The 20,832-nt window shown below is 32.4% G+C and overlaps 1 protein-coding gene across 1 annotated transcript in view; it reads left to right on the forward strand.

The window, feature by feature from the left end:
* The first annotated feature begins 9,536 nt into the window (after window positions 1-9,536).
* Window positions 9,537-20,832, forward strand: part of LOC143222678 (uncharacterized) — a 28,138-nt gene continuing 16,842 nt past the window's right edge. Inside the window, exon 1 of the mRNA XM_076449504.1 lies at window positions 9,537-9,729. Within this exon, the coding sequence (XP_076305619.1) occupies window positions 9,537-9,729 (193 nt within the window). The remainder of the gene's footprint in view (window positions 9,730-20,832) is intronic.

A 20,832-nucleotide genomic window follows, 5' to 3' on the forward strand; every position in this document is an offset into this window, starting at 1 on the left:
CTCTAAATGATATAATATACATCATATAATAAGACAGAAGTATTAAATTAAATAGTAGCTTGGAGTTCAAGTTCTAAACAAATAGCGTACATATTCTAAACTTTGCATTTTTTAAAAGAAATACATAAACGTACTTATACATACAAAACGTATTTGTTATAGCAATTTGTTGCTAACTGTGAAAACTACTTTATTTATTTCAACAGAAATCGTTCCACATTTTCTGAACTTATTTTATGAAAGATCGGATACTGAAATTATAGAATTTAAATAAGCTACTAGATGGCGCGCAATGTCGGTTGTTTTTATGATATACAAGGAATAAACGCTTGTGTTCAATTTATCGTTATAAAACGGAAGGGAGATGCACTGTTGTTCCAGAGTAGATTTCGGTTGTCAGGAGACAGGTGGCAAGTAGCGAAGAGGCCTCTAAAGAGAATTAACTTAATCTATTCCACGTCTCATTTTACTTGCTCATGATGAACAACTGATACTACTATCATTACAAGGTTAATCTACATTAAAGAACAATTGTTTAATGAGGATGGACAGAGAAAATTAATTTCGTTTTTATGCTTAAAAGGTAAGAAAAGCAGGTTTTACTGAAAATAATCATAAAGCACTTGTGTTTGAAGTAACAACCCTATTTACAATTGCTGTTCTAAATAAAGTAAACTCTAGTATATTTCAGATTTTGTTTACAGTTGGTTTAGAAGTTTTTTTATAGCTCATTATATTGTTAGATAACACATAAAAAAGGTTAGGTTAAGAACCGAACGTATGTTATAAGAATACGTTGATTGACCATAAGTAGGTGAAAAAGAAAACTCCAGGTTAAGCTACAAAAACGGAAGAACTTCACAACACTGTTATGTAAGTGAAGTATTAAAATAACTTTGGTTCGTAATTGGGTCTTTCAATTTGAACGGCAACACATGTACTAAATTGCAAGGCCCGAGATCTCAAGAACTTAAATGCAGCTGTTCTTGATTTAGAACTGTTGACCAGACGGATATAATCCAGTGAACAGCATCCGCCACATTTACGACTTGTCTTAGCTGAAAAATTAAAACTGTGAAAGTCACATAAAGTTCATTGCATTAAATCCACATTTAAGTTCAAAGTAAATTTCCTAACGTGCTTTTCAGTGCTTGTTTAATCGAAATAAAACAAAGATTTTTGGGAAGAGTTACACCATGTAAACATTACATTACTTACGTTTATTTGGTTAAAGGTTTCCCCTTGTTAATAACCAGGCGACTTTACCAATTTAAGATTAACGCTTTTTAGAACGTGGCTTAAACTAAATTCAAATCGAGCCTTAACACCTGGTAGGATCCTTAGAAGACCTGTTTTATTAGTGGCTCTTACAAGGTTACCGTTAATAGAAAATAGATTAAAGTAAAATCAAATAAAGCTTATGGTACCTAATTCGATTCTTAGTAGATTTTGCCTACTTGTCGAAATACGATTTTATCCATCCATGATGACAGCCCTCTCTAGGAAGCCCCCCAGTGGCTCAGCGGTATGTCTGCAGACTTACACGCGAAAATCCGGGTTTGGATACCCGTGGTGGGCAGAGCACAAATAGCCCATTGTGTAGCTTTGTGCTTAATTCAAAACAACAACAACAACCTCTCTAGGAAACGAAATGAACACCGGTAGCTGTTCGATTGTTCAGTTTATCTTTTTTACGATGTTACTAATCTATAGAAAGTTAAGATTATTAAATGTTTATGTTAAGCTAATGTTTAGATGGAAGAACTAGGTTACACTACACGTGCTAATACTTTTTATGTAAAACTCAGCAAGATGATAAGAGTTTGTAATACTACAGATTTTTATTAAACGTAAAGTGACGTAATTTTAAGGTTTCACGTGAACTGGAAACCCCAAATACTGTAGCTTTGAAAACTTTTTTGATATCCTTTTCAATTCTAAAGTGAGCAGTGCAGTATGTGATATTACGAATACTCATAACGTTATCATTTTTAATATTCTCTTTTCATTGCCGTCTAGGTCCGGCATGGCCGGGTGGTTAAGGCACTTAACTCGTAATCTGAAGATTGCAGGTTTGAATCCCCGTCACACCAAACATGCTCGCTTTTCAGACGTGAGGGCGTTCGTTATAATGTGGTGGTCAATCCCACTATTCGTTGGTGAAAGAGTAGCCCAAGAGTTGGCGCTGGGTGGTGATGAATAGCTGCCTTCCCTCTAGTCTTACACTTCTAAATTACGAACGGCTAGCGTAGATAACCCTCGTATAGCTTTGCGCGAAATAAAAAAAACAACAAAATCATTGCCCTCTAGTAGTTCAACGGTAAGTCACTCAGCTTAAAACGCTAAAACTCGCGTCATTTTGGGTTGTTATATCATTAAACGTAATTCGACAAATATCTGTAATATTTAGTGTAGTGGCGTCATTTTGAGATGCCATACCATTTGAGTGATTTTAGAGATATTTGCACCTCAGTGGCTCAGCGATAAGTTTGAGGGTTTGCATAATTAAAAAGCGGGCGTCGATATACACCTTGAGCACAGCACAAATATTCCAAACAACTGTTTGATATCTGTACAACTATTTTAATATAGTGAAGAATGTTTGGGTGTATATCAGTTGTGATATTCTAAGTTAATAAAATAACTTATTTCCTGATTTTGTATATATATTTCTTGATGCTGTTTTTGACTGGTTTGTATTAAATAAAATTGTTCTAAAATATGTTTATATAAACAAATGCGTTATCTGTGTTTGTACGTTAAATATTTCTAAATATTTTCTCGAGAAACAGTTTGTCAGTTTTTTTTCACATATGTAAAGTTAAAAGCTAAAAGTTTATTTAACTGCAAAATAAACAAGAAGATGTCTAAAATTATTTAAGTTTCGGCATTCCCAACAACTTTATGTTTGCCAGATTTGTGAAGTGCAGATCTAACTATAACGGGTAATTAGAATTCAAAATAGGAGTTTACTTGAAAGTCCCCCCCACATCAACCAAACATGCTCGCCATTTCAGCCACGGGGACGTTAAATGTAACAGACTAGCTGCCTTCTCTCTAGCCTTATGCTGCTAAATTAGGGATGGCTAGCTCAGATAGCCCTTGTGTAGCTTTGCGCGAAATTCAAAACAAACAAACTTAGAAGTTACGACTAACAAATCCTTGTTGAGATTATTTTAGTTAATTTATTAGAACAATTAATGTTCCTACTAGTTTTTAAAGAATAAAACGAATAATGCTTTTTAAAGCAAATATATATTGCTGAAAAAATGTTCTGAACATGAATCAATATTCATTACATCTTATATTCAGCTTTTATCCCATCACACTTATGTATTTTTAGAAAATAAATTTGTAATCGTACTTTCATTCAGGAAAAATTCAGAGATGAAAGTTGTTCAGTAAAATTTTTTTGATGATTTAATCTCATACATGAAAGTAAACAAAACTGCAAAATTTAATTTAGGATTGACTTTGGCGAGTTTCGAACAAAATCATTACTGTATATGAATTTTTCTGAGCAAAATACGGTACTCCTAACCTCTCAAGAAGGAAGCTATAGCAGTTGAGAACAAAATATTACTAATTTGACCTCGTAACTTGAATATAAATAGCTTTATAGATTTTTTGTTTTTTGCCAGTCACTGTTTCTCAACCTTGGTTGTCATGGTGTAATACTATTATCACAACTTTGAGAGGTCATAAGCCCGTGGTTTAAATATGTAACAAAAACTATTCGCATAGAAATTGGGATAAAAGTTTAATTTGGTTATATGCTGTTGAAAAAACAAACAAACGTTTGTGATCAACTTCTGCTACCACATCAGATCCAGATCCTATTTTTTACATAATTTTGTTTTATTATTCAGTTCTGAGTACAAAAAGTGAGGTACAGGCGTTTTTTTCTTATATACTATATATATAAAGCCACACTGGTACGATAAGGATCCAATATCAAGAGGAAGTTTTCACTCTCTGTGTACATATTCTCTTCTAAATGAGTTGACCAATGCAAACCAAACTTGGCATGGTGACTTAACAATCCTAAAACAAAACAAAAAAATCGCATTGAACTTTCTCATATATTGAATAATTAAAGTATTTTGTATAATAAACCCTATATCGTTGCTGTATTAGCTATTACTGCAAATAGTTGAGTTTGAACAAGATTTACACCTCAACAGAATTCTACAAATTGAAGACGGTAAATAAAATGTTCAGAATTTTGCCTACTTTCCCGTAATAACAAGACTATACAGTAATAAAATGTCCAGCTACCAAGATGAGAATAAACATATTGCTGCTGTTTAAGTTTCCCGCTCTTTTCTCATTCACACCATTTAACTTTCAGTTTATACCAGGGTTAGAATAAAAGGTATTTGTTGTAGAGTGTAGTTTTACGTGGAAACAAAATTCAAGTTTATTATTAAAAATTATGCAATAAATGTACCAAATTCAGATATTAAAAATAATGGCCACATCTCTACAGTGAAATGGGCCGCTTTTAATAAGAAGTGATGCAACTGTTTTGCCATTTCTGCCAGGTTTCTCTAATCGACTTCTACATCTCTTCACTTTCGATCCACTTCCCTTGTCTAACAACAGTTTTCTTGAAGAATAAACGCTACAGAAAACCCTCGCAGGTTTTTCTCATAATTAGCCAATTTGTGTGTGTTTTACACGTTATCAAGAGAAAATAAAAACAGAGGTAGGAGTACACTCTCCTTAAAATAACCTGAAAAACGTTAAAGTCAGGAAATTTAAAGTAGATTACAAGAGATTCAAAAAGAAAGTATATTTTGGACTGAAAGTTCAAATTTACTTGTAAGCTTTCATCAGATTTGTCGGGCTTTCACTAAAGGCAGAGCTGGGTATGCAATCTGCCCTCAAAATTAGTCAAATTGAACGTCTACTTAATTTTATTATTAAATGAAAAATAAATGTTTTTTCTTTTGTAGACAAAGATGAGGTAAGCTTAACTAAATCATTATGTTTTCGACCGTTTCAACTTTCGATCCGTCATTAAGGTCACTGTGTTAGGCCTTGTTAACATTAAGCTTTATCAGTCTAAGTAACTGTTTGAGTGGGTAAAGAAGACAACTGAAAAGAAATAACAAAAAGAAGAAGAAAAGACAATAAAACGCATTTAAGACTTATACCGCGTATTAAATTAAAATTTCTTATTCACACACACACACAAAAGATTTACTTGTACTTTTGTATGGTGAAAAATTGATTATTTTTGTGTAGTCCAGTGGGATAGTCCTCCGCTGGTACAGCGGTAAGTCTATGATTTACAACGCTAAAATCAGGGATTCGATTCCCCTCGGTGGACTCAGCAGATAGCCCAATATGGCTTTGCTATGAGAAATAAAAACACCAGTGGGATAAGCAAGGAACTGCTTGCGTTGTTTCTCAAATAAAAAAAGGTAAAATTTATAATTTTATGAGATAAAAATATCAAAGAAAACTTCTAAACGAATGCAGGAAGATTTGAAACTGGTAGTTAAAATATGCAACAAAGATAAGTACTTTTAATCGTTTTTGAAATGGAAACATGGCAAAAAAACTTTTTTGAAATTTTAGAAACTTAGAAATCATATATCATGTATAGAAATAAGGTATTTTATACACAAAGCTATATAACCTGTATAAAGTTTTTCTGAACTTTAATATTATTTACAACAATATAAACGACACGACATTCGACACACCCAAACACAGTGGAGAGTTAATTGGAGTGAATTTAATATTTGTTTTAACTTCAATGTACTAGACGTTTATATTTTGCTCTCAATATCTAATGATTTCCAAGAAATCTATTAATCTATAATTTAATATATTTGAATATAGATTACATTCATTTAGAGAACTCCCTTATTCAGTGTTGTTGTAACTTATAATGTAGGTTAACATTAAATCAGAAAACTCCATTATTCATTGGTGTTGTAACATATAATATAGACTGCATTCATTCAGATACTTCCATTATTCTGTTCTATAATAACTTTTAATACAGACAACAGATATTCAGGTGGTGTCGTGTTTTGTACTGGTATTCGGATGGTTGCGAGTTCCAGGATAGCCAACGTAAAACTGTTATCTTCTTGAGCGGATAATCGCCTATAGATATTATTATAAGCATTATGTTAAAAAAAATATAAACCATTATCTACACATATTATTATAAATATTAGCGTAAAGCCCTTACCTATAAATATGTTAGTAAAAAGAAAGTATTACAGTAAAATTCTTAAAGAACATTACCTTATAGGTACCATAGATATATATTCCTTATTGCCGAAGTTGAGTAACTACATGGTCGGTTTGTTTGTGATTCGCTACATGAGAGATACATAACAACAAGCATATATAAGCGCAAGAAGTAACTGAACTCTTGTTCATAAACGTTCTGTAAAACACATCGTTCCTAAAGTATTCATTCCTACACTCTTATGTTTACGATAAAGTAAATAGATCGTATCAACCAACATAACAATGGACAAATGTTTGTATGCTTACTAGTACCACAAGGACATTGCGAATGAGATATTTATTATTTAAAGTAATATATCTATGTAGTATATTGAAACTTATGATTTAAGAGGAACTTAACCAAATGCTTGATACGTTTAGTTTCAGATTCATAATGGTCGTAAACCAGTTGCAGCCACCTTAAATATCTCATATGTTCGCTAATGGTTTGAGGAACTTGTACACAATATATGAAGTAAAACACACACATATCTATATGTTTTATAAGCAAAAGAAAATACAAGTGCATTATTGACTTTGGTCAGTTAATCATCATACCAGTAAGAATATGAGCAGCAACAGCTTCAGAGACGTTAATTATTGTTACCACGCTGTTAAAATTCATGAGTGTTATAAACCGAACTCCACAATTAATCTAATACGTTTCACTTTTTCCTGTAATTATTATGTGTCAGGTATTGGCATTCTCTCTGTCTGTGATCAACCAGAATAAGAGAAGACCAATGCATCAACCTACCTTATAAGGAAAACACGCTGAAACCAGTTGTCACTAATATCAAATAAAACAGAGGACCCATTCCCATGTTTTACTAAAAGAAAAAGTATAAACCGTCACTATACAGAAAATATAGTAAACTGTTATAGACCTTCACTATATAAACATTGTAGTAAACTTCATAGGAAAACTTTTATAGACTTTCATTATATAGAAATTATAATAAAATTTATCGACTTTCATTATATTTGTTGTGTTTGTTTTTTTTAATTTCGCGCAAAGCTACACGAGGGCTATCTGCGCTAGCTGTCCCTAATTTAGCAATGTAAGACTAGAGGAAAGGCAGAAAGTCACCACCACCCACTACCAATTCTTGGGCTACTCTTTTACCAACGAATGTCAGGATTGACTGTTACATTATAACGCCCTCACGGCTGAAAGAGCAAGCATGTTTGGTGCGAGGAGGATTTGAACCCGTTACCTTTAGACTACGAGTCGTTCATTATATAGATATGATAGTAAGCCTCACATTAAGACTCTTATAGACCGTCACTATATATATTCTATAGTAATACTTTTAACAATATAATAATTTTATGGACAGTCACTCTATAGATACTGTGGTAAAACTCTTATAGATCGTCACTATAAAGAAATTATAGTAAACTTTATAGCACAATTTTTATAGGCCGTCACTATGTAGATATTATAGTAAACCTCATAGTACAATCCTTCTAAACTGTCACTATATAAATACTATCGTAAACTTTGTAATAAACTTCTTATAGACCGTCTTATATACCATAGAGTGAAATATTTAAGACTGCCACTATGCTGCAGAAAAGTATAATAGAACTTTTATATATTGTTATTATATAGATACCTTATTAAACCTTATAATAAAATTTTTACTGACTCTACATGACAAGCGTGGTCAGTAAAGACTCACAGGTCAGCATGGCAAACATGGTCAATAGAAACGCACAGACTAAATTCTGCTTTGTTTCTGAACGTTTAAAACTACTCCACATGACCGGAATTGTTTGAATTTCCTCATTTTTGTAAAACAAGGGTTGATCAACTCCAAACATTTCAAGTATGTGAACTCAGATGCTCCATTCCATCATTGCAATCCATGTCTCACGTCAAAGTTCAAAGGTTGCTAGTAATGGAATTCATTAATAAATCGAGTTACTACAGTTTTCAGCTTTCTGCATAGTAATATTGTTAAGTTTCCCTCACTCTGCTAGTACAGGCCTATTGATTTCGTATTTCTCTCGCAAATCAAAAAGGCAGAATAAATAGTTTATTTGTAACTTGTTGAAGTGATTGTTTTCAACCATACTGTGACATTACTATTCTTAAAATAACGTTTTGTGACATTAAGTACTTTACACTAACTTTGTTTGACAGCATTTTGTTGAACTAACTCAATTTTAGAATCGTTACAACATGATTTCTGTCCGCAGGTAATAAGGGAAAAAGATGTAAAATACATATGTTGTCACAATAACGCTGTTTGGACAGTTATCAGTAGGAGCAAAAAAAAAACTGAGGAGAAGGCAGCTAGTCATCACCACCCACCGCCAAATTTTTGGCTACTCTGTTATCAATGAATAGTGGGATTGAGCGTCAGATCCTAACGCCCACCACGAGCATATTTGGTGGAAAGAGGATTCGAACTCATAACCAGGAGATTGTAGGTCAAGCGTCTATCCATGCTAGGCCTATCTAGCAGTAATCAGTAGTAGACCTTAAATAAGTTAGATAAAGTGATTTAGCATCACACATTATTTTAGTTATTTCTATAATTTCTGTAATAAATTACTGAGTCATTGATAAAGCACACTGTAGTTTGCCCGGAATATGTAACCTTACCCTTATGATTCCTTTAAGTAGTTATTGATGCTTTCTGGAAATTTCACTTTGTGTAATGAAATGCATATTTTACTTTAAACGTAATTTTGTGAATCTTTTAAGGAATTACTAACAAGTTCATCAATAAATAGTTCTTTATCTTAAAATGTTTACCTCAAACAAAACCCTTTTAACCAGTTCATCGAAACACAGTTTCTTATCTTCAACCTTTACCTTAAACAAAACCTTAGAAGTCTTATATGAAGTTATTGATTTATATAATTAAATTGAATCATAATATTTTGTGTTTTGTGATTATTCCATGAGAACTTTAAGTAAAAAATATCTTCGAAAGTAAAAAAAATACAAAACTATTCTATCTGTCGAAAGATATTCATGAAGTCAGTTATGGTGACATAATGTCAACTAGAACAGCATATTATTTTTTCTACTGAAAGTTAAACTTACTATCAGTTACTATGGCAGAATGTAAAATAAAATAATATAATAAATATGTTTTCTACCGACAGTTGATTAAGCAATTAAAATGGAATAATGTTAAACAAAAGCAATGTAAAAGAAGTCAAATATAACTAAATATTGTTTTACTTTTTTATTTCACAGAAATTCTCGATGACTACCGAAGGGTCACCAAATTACACTAATTCTCACGGGGAGTAATGCCACAATGACGACACTATGCTCGTATACACTTCTTCTTATTGTTATAACCATCATAGAAATGAGGGCGCCACTGTCAACTGCTTTGTGTGGTCTCTCAGAATTTTCCTGTGATAATGGCAAGTGTGTTCGACAGAATATGTATTGTAACGGCAGGGAGGATTGTGGAGACGGCAGCGACGAACCACGTGGTTGTATTGGTAAGCATGGTACTATTAGCACTGCCACATCTTTGAATGCTTTTTTTCGTAAGCAGAGCTATCATAGCTGAAAAATTTAAAACGGAAAATATAAATTAAAATCAAAATCGCTTTTTCAAAATCATTCTTATTTTTCACATAAAATTCTTATTTTAAATCACAAAGAGATTCTATTTATGAATGAAACATACTTGTCAAAATAATTAAGTATTACTTGTTTATTAATACTTGAAATATGTATGTAGTTGTGATTACAGCTCAACATTCTGCTTTGGATGTTGTAGCTCTCAACTTTAACTGTTTATGATTTATATGTAAAGACTTTTTATCTAAAATAATTTATCAAAATATTCAACATTATCAAACAAACAACAGACAATGTCGTAAAACTAGTATCTTAATACGGCAATTTATGCTATATCGTTGAAAAGTCTTAAACTATGATAAGCATAAATAAGTGGTTAAAAAAGTAGTTTTATGTTTAAAAGTCTGTGCCTATAATGAATACATATTATTAGCAAAATTTCATGGAAAAACACTAACTTTAAAAGTGTATAATGAAGACGTCGACTAGTTGTTTACGTGCCGAGCTAAGGAGCAGAAAATCTAAGGTTCGCGACACGCTGCAGCTGATCACGTTATGCCCTTTCAGTTGTATTTGCGCTATAAGAAGGACAATAAATCGCGAATTTTTTTTCAACAATTACCTAAAGCTCTAATGGTTGCGGGTGTTACTGAAAAACTGTCTTTTCTTTGGTGAGAAGCTCAAAATTAAGGCCAGCTATATTTAATCCCTACGTGATTTTGCTGTTTAGCATGATCATGTGCACTTAGGTTGCTGTTCAGGTTGAACTTAATTGAATAAATGTAAAAAAATCATCAAAAACATCTACTATTCAGTAAAAGTTTTGTTACAAATTCAAATCACACAGACAAAGTATAGGGATTGTAATAAACTAATTAATTAATATATATAGTTAAAACTAATTAATGCTAGGTCTTGTGAGCCCAAGATTATTTACAGTAGGTATCTGTGAATTTTTGGCGATAAATGTCAACAATAAACAGTGAACACTCAACCCACTTGTTTAAAATAATATATATATATATATATATATATATTCAAAAATGTCGTTATACTACTGGTTAAAATAGTTGTATCCAGAGCTTTAAATAACTAATCCTGAGCGTTTATGTGTGTTTCTTATAGCGAAGCCACATCACGCTATGTGCTGTGTTCAATTGAACCCCTGATTTTAGCGTTGTAAATCCGTAGACTTACCGCTGTACTAGGGAGGGACTAGCGTAATAGAAATCCCAAACTTATTAGGAGACAACTGATCATGAATTGTTCATATAATAGTAGATCTGCCATTCTTTGAAAACTGTTTTCACATTTCGTTATGTCAGTCCATCTTATAAAGTATCATCACAGGTGTACCACAAATTGAAATAGTGTTTCTAGTGTCGGGTTTAACTCCTCAGAACTTCCGACGGCAACCCTCTTTAGTAAGTTGATATCGTTTTAGTAAAGCCACTTTTAACTTGTCATATTTCATGGTATCTTCTGACGTCATGTTTCGATATACTTGTAGACTTTTTTTCCTGTGATAAGCGGGTTGAAACAGACTACGCAGTTACCTTTTTACCAATTCTCACTTTGGCGAATCTTTCATATTTTTTCAGGAAAGCATCAATGTCGTCTTTCCGTTCATCAAACTTGAGCAGCTCGTGTCAGCTGACTCTGTCTGATCCCATTGTCATTCTTGGATCCTTCTTTTTTCTGTTGGGTGAACTTGGGGATCTCAATTTGTGCTCTTAGTCTCTCTGTTACCTCTTCTTCTTTTAGTATTTCTTCTCTCTTTAGATCTTGTTTTTGTTTAATAAACTCTCGTAGATCATCATCTTTTAAACAAAGTTGCTCATCTTCTTATATTCATTTATAAAAATCAATCGATATGGTTTTATAGCGTTATTGTAATTTCTACACTATTTTCGTCACCACTACAGTTGTGTTATATATGCTTACTTCCACCTCTATATAATCCTAGCTGGCTGGTCAATGTCAAGTTTAATAGAGGCGAGGTTCTTTACAGTAGCTGTCTGTGACTTATTGGGGATAAACGTCAACAATAAATGGACAGTCACAATCCATTTGTTTTGAAATAATAATTATTCAAAACAAGTCAAACAATATGTACAAAACTTCGTTACACTATTGGTTATCACGATTGTATCCAGAGCTTTAAATAATTGTCTCTTTTTGGTCAAAATCCACTCAGGTAGGTTCAGTAACTTTAGAACACTCTTTGACAATACAAATTCTTCTTCTTTCACATGTTGTTACAAGACAAGTCTGTGACACTCACTTTAAAATCACCCCCACAACTGTTCGTTACCAAGTTGCATCCAGAGCTTTATATGATTGCCTCCTTTTCGTTAAAGTCTACAAAAGTGAGTTCAGTTACTTTAGAACGCCTTTTGACAAAACAAACTATTCTCCTCTATTTCTGTGTTTGCAATACAAGTTGTAAAACTCACTTTAAAAATCGTCTCTTCAGTTAAACTGATAAGCAGTCTAACTTTACCTATTACTTGCAATTTCACTATCGTACTTTTCTGAGCTAGAACTTTTTACAAACTGCGAGACGTTATGATGTAAAAACATTCACTTAAAACAATAAGAAAAATTCAGAAGGTTTGAATAAAATTACATCAATTTACAACAGTTAAGCTACGCAACAAATGATTTATAAACACATAGGTAAGCAAACCTGCCCTAACTATTGCTTCTAAAAATTACTTACTTTCACATTTGCGCTTTATACTATTTCAATCATAATTCTCGAATTAAATTTTATAAAACACTCGTATATATGTAAAAATTACTAACCAAAAAAATGTGAATACAATAAAATAAATATGAATTTCAAGTGATACAAAAAAGATCAACATTCAATTGTAGAGTACAAGTGATAGTGTTGGGTGTGATTTTTAAAATTATTTGAAAATAACAAACTAGAATTTTCCATTAAGTAATAAAGTGTGTGTCGTAAAAAGTCACTTAACCACAGCATAGACAAAATGCACTTGGAGCGCAGATGGTGTGGAAGCAACTTAGCTATAAAGAGCGCAAATATTCTTTAAAGGAAAATTGCATAAAGTCCTTTAATTACAATAAAAAATATTTTAGTAAGCAGAGAATGGAGTGAAAATCGTTAATATAATGGATGTAAATAACTAAACAAAATTCATGAACCTGTAGTAATAATTTAGCAAATTCTGATAGTTGTCATTACCGTAGTTAATTAACAATAACTTACCAGTTTTCTTCAACTTAGTCGATTTCTTGTAGTTTATAGAACTTGGTCTTTAACTTTTTTAGTGCAACATTGTTTGTTTGTTTTTGAATTTCGCGCAAAATTATACGAGAGTTATCTTCGCTAACCGTCCCTAATTTAGAAGTTTAAAACTAGAGGGAAGGTAGCTAGTCATTACCACCCACAGCCACCTCTTGGGCTACTCTTTTTGCCAACAAATAGTGGCATTGACCGCAACTTTATAACGCTTCCACGGCTGAAAAGGCGAGCACGTTTGATGTGATGAAGATTCTAATTCGTGACCCTCAGATTACGAGTCGAGTACCCAACCACCTGGTCCTCTAGAGTTAGAACTTATGGGATGATCAGAAGGCACCTAACGCTTTCGCAAATTTGGTTGATTCTAACTAATATAATAGGTGTAGAAGGAACTATTCAGCTATAACGATACCTATAAACACCTCGAAAGACTTAAAAGTCCAGCAATGAAACAAAAATTTATCAGAACTTAAATTACAATTTTTAAAATATAGGACATAAATCTTTCTTTTACTTTATTGTAATTCAAGTCTGATAATTGTTAAATCAATTTAATTAACTATGGTGTATTTTATTTGCATAGTCATTTCATTAAGCGACTTGCGGATGTTTGCTAACCACTCTTTCTTTTCTAACGTTAACATTTCTAATTACCAAGCATTCAATGTATTGATTTGGCGTTTCTTCATTTCTTGTATAATTGTAGCCTAAAACCGTAGAACTCATTTATACAAAATTCTGCTACTATTTTGAAAAGCTTAATGAAAAATTACGTAGCTTGTGTGAAAGAAACAAAACTAATTTCTTTAAAAAAATGTTTAAAATATAAAAATATAACAACTTAAACTTCTATCAGACAATAGAAATGAAAGGCTAATTAGCAATACATTAATGAAGAAACATGACTACCAGTATATGATATTTTAAAATGTCTTCTAAAACTGTTTTAAAATCGAACTTGATTTCAGTAACGATTTGCAGAATAGCGATCTTTCTTTTGAAAATTTTCACAGTTACAAAATATGCTATTTTCACTTTACTGTGAAGAAATAATCATACTAATAATCGAAGCACAATATTTTTTAAATTAGTAAATCTTATTCTGAATTGCAGAGTACTAATAACTTTCATAAATAAAATTATCAAATTTTAGGTTAAGAGATAATTAAACAATTATTCTCTGTAGAACTAACTTAACGAAACATTCAGTTCACTACTGCGAAAGAAAAAAGCATCTGTCATTATGTTATAGATAATTAAAAGGAATTTTAAAAAGTGAAAAACAAGTAAACTGTAGTTGTTTTATTGATCCTTTAAACTACTATAAAAATAGAGTTGATATTACGTAAGTGAATCATTTATTTTAATTTCTCCAGCTTTTTGTGCTTGAAGGTAGGAAGACTACCATTTAAAACAGATATGTTTGTGAATGTGTGATGAAACAGTCACCTTATAAAACAATTAAATTTCCAGTTTGTTTCAAACATAGACGCCTTAGGCTTACTTAATATTTAGAAATATATCAGTTGCAGCATTTTTTATGTTTTATCATTTTGGTAATAGACCTGCGGAAAATGATTATGAAAGTTAAACAAATGAAGATATTCCTTTCTTTTTAGGACTGTTGACTAAGGAGGTGAATCGGTCGTTAATTAAATGAAGATATGTATATTTCTTGAGCTACTAAAGCATGTGGTTTGTGTACGATTGATGTATTGTAATATGTTGGATGTGTACGGTTGTTGCATTGTAATGTGTGGGTTGTGCACGATTGTTGCAAGTTAAGCTCTACTAGAACAATGTTTCTTGGTTTATAGACATGTGCTCACGTCAGTGTACTGTTGTTGTATCATAACATGTGGGTTGCCTACGGTTGTTGCAGGTTAAGCTTTACTACAACAGAGTTTTTTGGTTGATAGACCTGTACTTATGTCACTACATTGTGTCGTAACTATGCCAATGCAGGAAAGTCAATAATAAAAATAAAAACATTGAAAATATATAAACATTTACGCACACGCGCGACACATGCTCTTAAGTTTTGAAAACCTGACAAAAGATGGCTAGGTAACGTTAAGAACCCGCATCTGAAAGGGACCCCTTCTCAAAGGGTGTGTGTGTAATATATTGAATCCGAGAGCAATCTTTTTTTTTTTTATAAAATGTGGTGATAAATTTATAGATTTGAAGCTCTGGTCATTAAGGGCCCTTGATCTATGGATGTATTATGGCAGATGTTCTCTACTTACGTCACTGCCGCAATGTATAACATTATTAAGCCTTCCTAACTCACAAAATAAACGAACACTCATAATGTTGTAGACCAGAGAATTTGATAGAAAACAAAACTAAAAATCGCTACGATTTAAAGAAAAAAATATAAATTATATTGACGCGACGAAAATGACAAAGATAGGTAATTGGTAACAACACTGTTCCCTTTCAGATGTCCCTAGGCAAGTTTTGAACATAGATCAACAAACACGTCTAACACTGTATCACGTCAAACACATATATCAACAACTTACGACGCTAATCAGAGAAGATGAGCTAATCAACGAGAGTTTTACCTTCTGCACGTGCACGTTAGAAACAACCAATCCAGAAATACTGACAGTCGAAACTCGTTAATCTTTTGTTTTAAAAGTTATTGCATAAAGTCAACAAAATTAATAGTTACAATAGTTACAGAAATAACAACTAAATTTAAAAAAAAATTATAGGTACATTCTAAATAAAGCTGAAATATATATATCTTGGTTACCACAACAGTTCCAGAATTATTATTTAATTTCCTAGAACGTAAAGTAACATTACAAAACTGGGAACTATTTATAAATCAATAAATGTTATTTAATATAAGCATGTTGTATATGCACCATAGCGCGTGTATTCTCGCGTAAAGTAGTGGTGTTAAACTAAACCATTTTATTACGTTAATTTAGCGACATCTGTTGACAAACAGCAAATTTAACCAATAAGTTTTTCTTGTTTCTCAACTTTCTTCAATGGTACAGATGAAAAATTAGGAATTCTTTTATCTATACTTTTAATCAAAACTTGAAATATTGAAAAAAAAAATGTTGTTCTAATATCAGAATATATTACAGCGTTTTCGTTTTAATACGTTGATCTATATTTTAGGATGTCTATGCTTTTTCTACAATTAATTTCACTTCATGCACTGCATAAGTTTGTTTGTCTTGTTGGGTTTCTTACAAAGCTACACGAAAGCTACCTGTGATAGTCGTTCCACATTTTGAGGTTACACATAAGAGGAATGATAGGTTGTCAAAATCACCAAGTCTAATCAGAACGAAAAGATGGATTTAACCGTCATTCTTATAATGCACTCTCTGCCCTATAGTGGCGGAGGTCGATTTTTATTTATTTTTGACGGTAACAGAATGTGAACCATGGAAATCAGCTAGACAATATGGGAGACTAATCACTGGAACGGATAAGTAAATATTTGCTCTGCCCAAACAGTATCCTTGAACTTTTAAAGCTTTTTTTTGTAACAATAGCACTACTAGTGTACACACCTTTCCTGGGCCATTAACATATAAGTCCATTAGATTATTTTATTATTCTATTCTGCTAAATATACTGTGTAGATCTTTGAGATAAAACGTGAAGTGGCACGTTAAGCACAAAGTGACACGATGAGCTCTATGTTCTCTGTCCACTTCCGGTATAGAACCACATTTTTAGCATTATAAGTCCGCAGATATACTGCTATGCCAGTAGTGAGCTGTGAGTTATAGAAGAAAAACAGCTATGATATAGAATTGATTTCTAACATTCATACTTCCCTTTCTTTTCTTCTTATTGTCAGTTTACATTTTCACATGACTATTTGTTTATGTTGCAAATAAAAACTTCTAAAATAGTTTTATTAACAGAGCTACTCACGAACATTTCCACACACATTAAACGTTAAAAGTAACGCATGTAAAAGGTTAAGTGAATAAAAATACACATCATGTGAATTGAATGTTTATTAAAAATAAAGAAAACCATGTTAAAGAACACCCTGTTAAAGTTTATACTATTTTTTTGTTTTTCGTAATCCAACAAACCTACGCTTCTTTTTATCTCACGCATAAAAAAGTAAAGTTATAATGGGACAGAGTATTAAATTCAACTGTTCATTATAAAATGCTTTCACAGGTAATTAAGTCAGAGTCTAAAGCTTCTAGTATTTACCAGCCGATATAATGGGGATGGTGTTAGTGAAATAAAAAAAGAACAACGAACATACAACGTTTCAAATATAAAAGTGAATTTTTTTTCATATGGAAAGTATTTGTGTCATCCTAGGAATTTATTTAGAAAACCTACTTTCAACTCAAAACAAAATGTAGTACAAATGTTTAAGATGAACGTGGCTGAGATAAAGGTACATCAACAAAAATGGCAAAGTTTTATTTGTAGCAAAAAAATAAAGTAAAAAAAAACTGATCCACAAGGAATGAGACAGCTCTTGGATTTAGTACTATTTTTGTGCAAGCACAGCCGTGGTTTGTAGTTATGGATCGTTAGGTTATATTTTATGTGTATTAGGCACATTTACTCCAGTTTTGTAGCAAAGCTTATTCAAAAAATAAGAGACTAGGCAAATGCTATTAGCTATTTCTGTGTCAGTTTATGCACATATACTTACATTTTGTATTTGTATCAAACTCTATCTGTTACTTCTGACTCGCCGTAATCACAGGGTACTTGGTTCGAGACTGAAACATATGTTTGCATCCACAACTGAATGTTATTTCAGAATGCATATGGTTAAAAACAAACTTTAGATAGCCATCCTGTATAGCAGAAACCCAATAATATACGTTATATTTACAGCAAGACATAAAAAACAACTGTTTGTTCTTCTGTTCAGTACAAAAGGTCATACTCCCCGACCTCTTGCTGAAGTAACGAAAAATAAAGTAAAAGGTTGAGACACAAGAAATGAAACAGCTCCTGATTTTAGTACTTTTTTGTTGTAAGCACAACCGTGATTTGTTGTTATCGTTCGTTAAGTTAAATCTTATTTGTGCACATTTACTCTATTTTTTTAGCAAAGTTTATTCAAATGAAGAGATTAGACAAATATCATTAGCTAACTATGTGCCAATTCTATGCACACATTGTAACATTTTGTATTTGTAACAAGCTCTATGATAACCACAAGTGTACTCACTTACCAAAAATTTAAATTATTCTATTTCATCCCTGGAATTAGACGTCTATCCCAGTATTCTCACAAGAATTCTTCTGGCTGAACTAAAGAGTTAGCTCCCTAGATACTACAGTATTAACAAGACATTTTTTTTTTTTACATTTTAATTTAGTCAGCTATAATATCCGTTTATTCTTATGAAGAAGATCAGTTGTCAAGACTAAGCTTGCAGTATTTCAGATTTTTACATGACTTGGGTTCAAACCCGAGAAACTTCTCACACTCCAGATACGCTAAGCAGCCGAATTAAAGAGCTAATCCCTTAGCAAGAGCTAGTAATATGCGCTTTTTAGTTAATAAAATCGCTTGGCTATAACACGTTTATCTCATATTTCATTTTCGTTTTAATTAAACGAGAGAAATTTGGGAAGTCGTAAAAACGCAGATTACTTGAACCTTTTACAGCAATCATAGCTATCATTGTATATTTTTTATCATTTCCTAAACAAGTCAGCCATAGACCACTTTGGTAAAAATGAATGTTCACCTAATTTGGTATAAAGGATAAATGTTTACCAATAAGACACTTAAAATGCAGTTTGAACTAATGTTTTATCTTACCCAATGAGCCTTGGTAAAAAAACGTATTGCAGTTAAAATGTAAAGCCATACATTTGTATTTCAAATATACTAACCGTGGCCTAGTGGTTAGTGTGCTTTGAGTGTGGAACCGAGGGTTGAAGTTTCGTGGCTCCTTGTTTGAATAATGGACTCCACATTTTAGGGTCGTAGGTACACTAAAAGAAAGACGGTCGAATCCCACTATTCGTTCAGACAGAAGAAGAGTAGCGCAAGATTTCAAGTTAGCTACTGTATACTAGCTACCTTAACTGTAGTCTGTCAGCTTATAAAAGGGTGTAATGTGCAGATCACCCTTTGTTTAGCTTTACAAACAATTACGAAACAAATGCTAGTAAATAGACATATACACATTTATGATGACTAGGCAGAGGTCACGGCCTCAAAAAATATAATAATGCTTTCGATAAAGTTTCTAATACACTGTTTTGTATTCGTGGTAAATCTTATATTTAGGCCTTGAGAAATTGTCATAAAAATACATATTTTTTCTCTTGATGCATATTCTTTAAATGGTACGTGTTATTATGTCACCACAGAGAGGTCCCCCGCTGGGACAGCAGTAAGTCTACGGATTTACAACGCTAAAAGCAGGGTTCGATAGCTTGATATGGCTTTGCTATAAGAAACACACACACACTGCACAGAAAGCAATACTATCTTTATATCTTTTCTTCTCCTTCTGTCAAACACTTCATTCGACCGCCCTTCCTTCATTTCTCCTCAGATTAACCTTGTAGGGTTTATCCTGGGCTGAATATATCTAGATGATTTTTTTTGCATTTCTAATTTATACCATTTTAAGGATTTTATGGGGTTAAAGGGTGAAACAATCCAAAAATGTACATTTTAAAATCTTGTGCTGTCATACGTACAGCAATCAAGATGAAAATTGGCACAAATATAAATTTTCGAGTGCCCAACATGTTGATTTAAAAAAATCGAATTTGCTCATTTTGGGTTTTTTAAGGTGGTCATTGCCCATAGAAAAATATAATTTGGGGGTTTCTGGTCAATTACTCGGCTGTATTTGGATAAGTTTTCTTGGAATTTGGTACAAATACACTTTTTAGAAGTCCCAAACAGAGGCGTAGGCAGTTTGGAATATTTGTATTTTGCTCAATTTTTCAACAGAGAAAGCACAGTTTGAGATTTGCGGGAATTACTCACGTGTACGTCAACCAACCTACATGCGATTTGAAACAAAGATACCCTCTTACACGTCCCAAGCAGTGATACAGACAGGTTTCGATTTTTTTATCACGATATTACTGGTGTCACAATTGACCATGTTGTGATTGCGTGGTGGTCGCCCGCGAATGTTGGCATTTTTAATTTTTCTTACTGATTTGTATTACATATTTACTATATTGTGTATTTATTCCTGCCACAGTTACCTTATTATTACATTAACATTGTTTATGTCTTCAATGCGTAAAAACCAACAGTGAAGAATGATGCACTAAACTACCTTAACGTCTGTTTATAACTTTAAAGTTTTTGAAACTACAATACAAATAGTAAATAAATCAGATCTGTAAGAGTTGTGGTATCAGTTATATCGGTTACTATGCTCTTAAAACTATACTGTTTGTGAATGATAAGGTTTTTAAACTTCAAGAGCATGTATTCCATAAATAGCTCTATACATTCCACTGTCTCTCGTTTCTGAGGTATGAGAACTTCTTTTGAACTTAATTGTCGTGGTTAAACTATGGACACGTCTGCTGAATCTCACCTACTTGTTGTGTATAAACTATGGACACGTCTGATGAATCTCACCTACTTGTTGTGTATAAACTATGGACACGTCTGCTGAATCTCACCTACTTGTTATGTATAAACTAGGGACACGTCTGCTGAATCTCACCTTCTTGTTATGTATAAACTATGGACACGTCTCCTGAATCTCACCTACTTGTTATGTATAAA

This window comes from Tachypleus tridentatus, chromosome 8, assembly GCF_004210375.1.
Source record: "Tachypleus tridentatus isolate NWPU-2018 chromosome 8, ASM421037v1, whole genome shotgun sequence".
Taxonomy (NCBI): domain Eukaryota; kingdom Metazoa; phylum Arthropoda; class Merostomata; order Xiphosura; family Limulidae; genus Tachypleus; species Tachypleus tridentatus.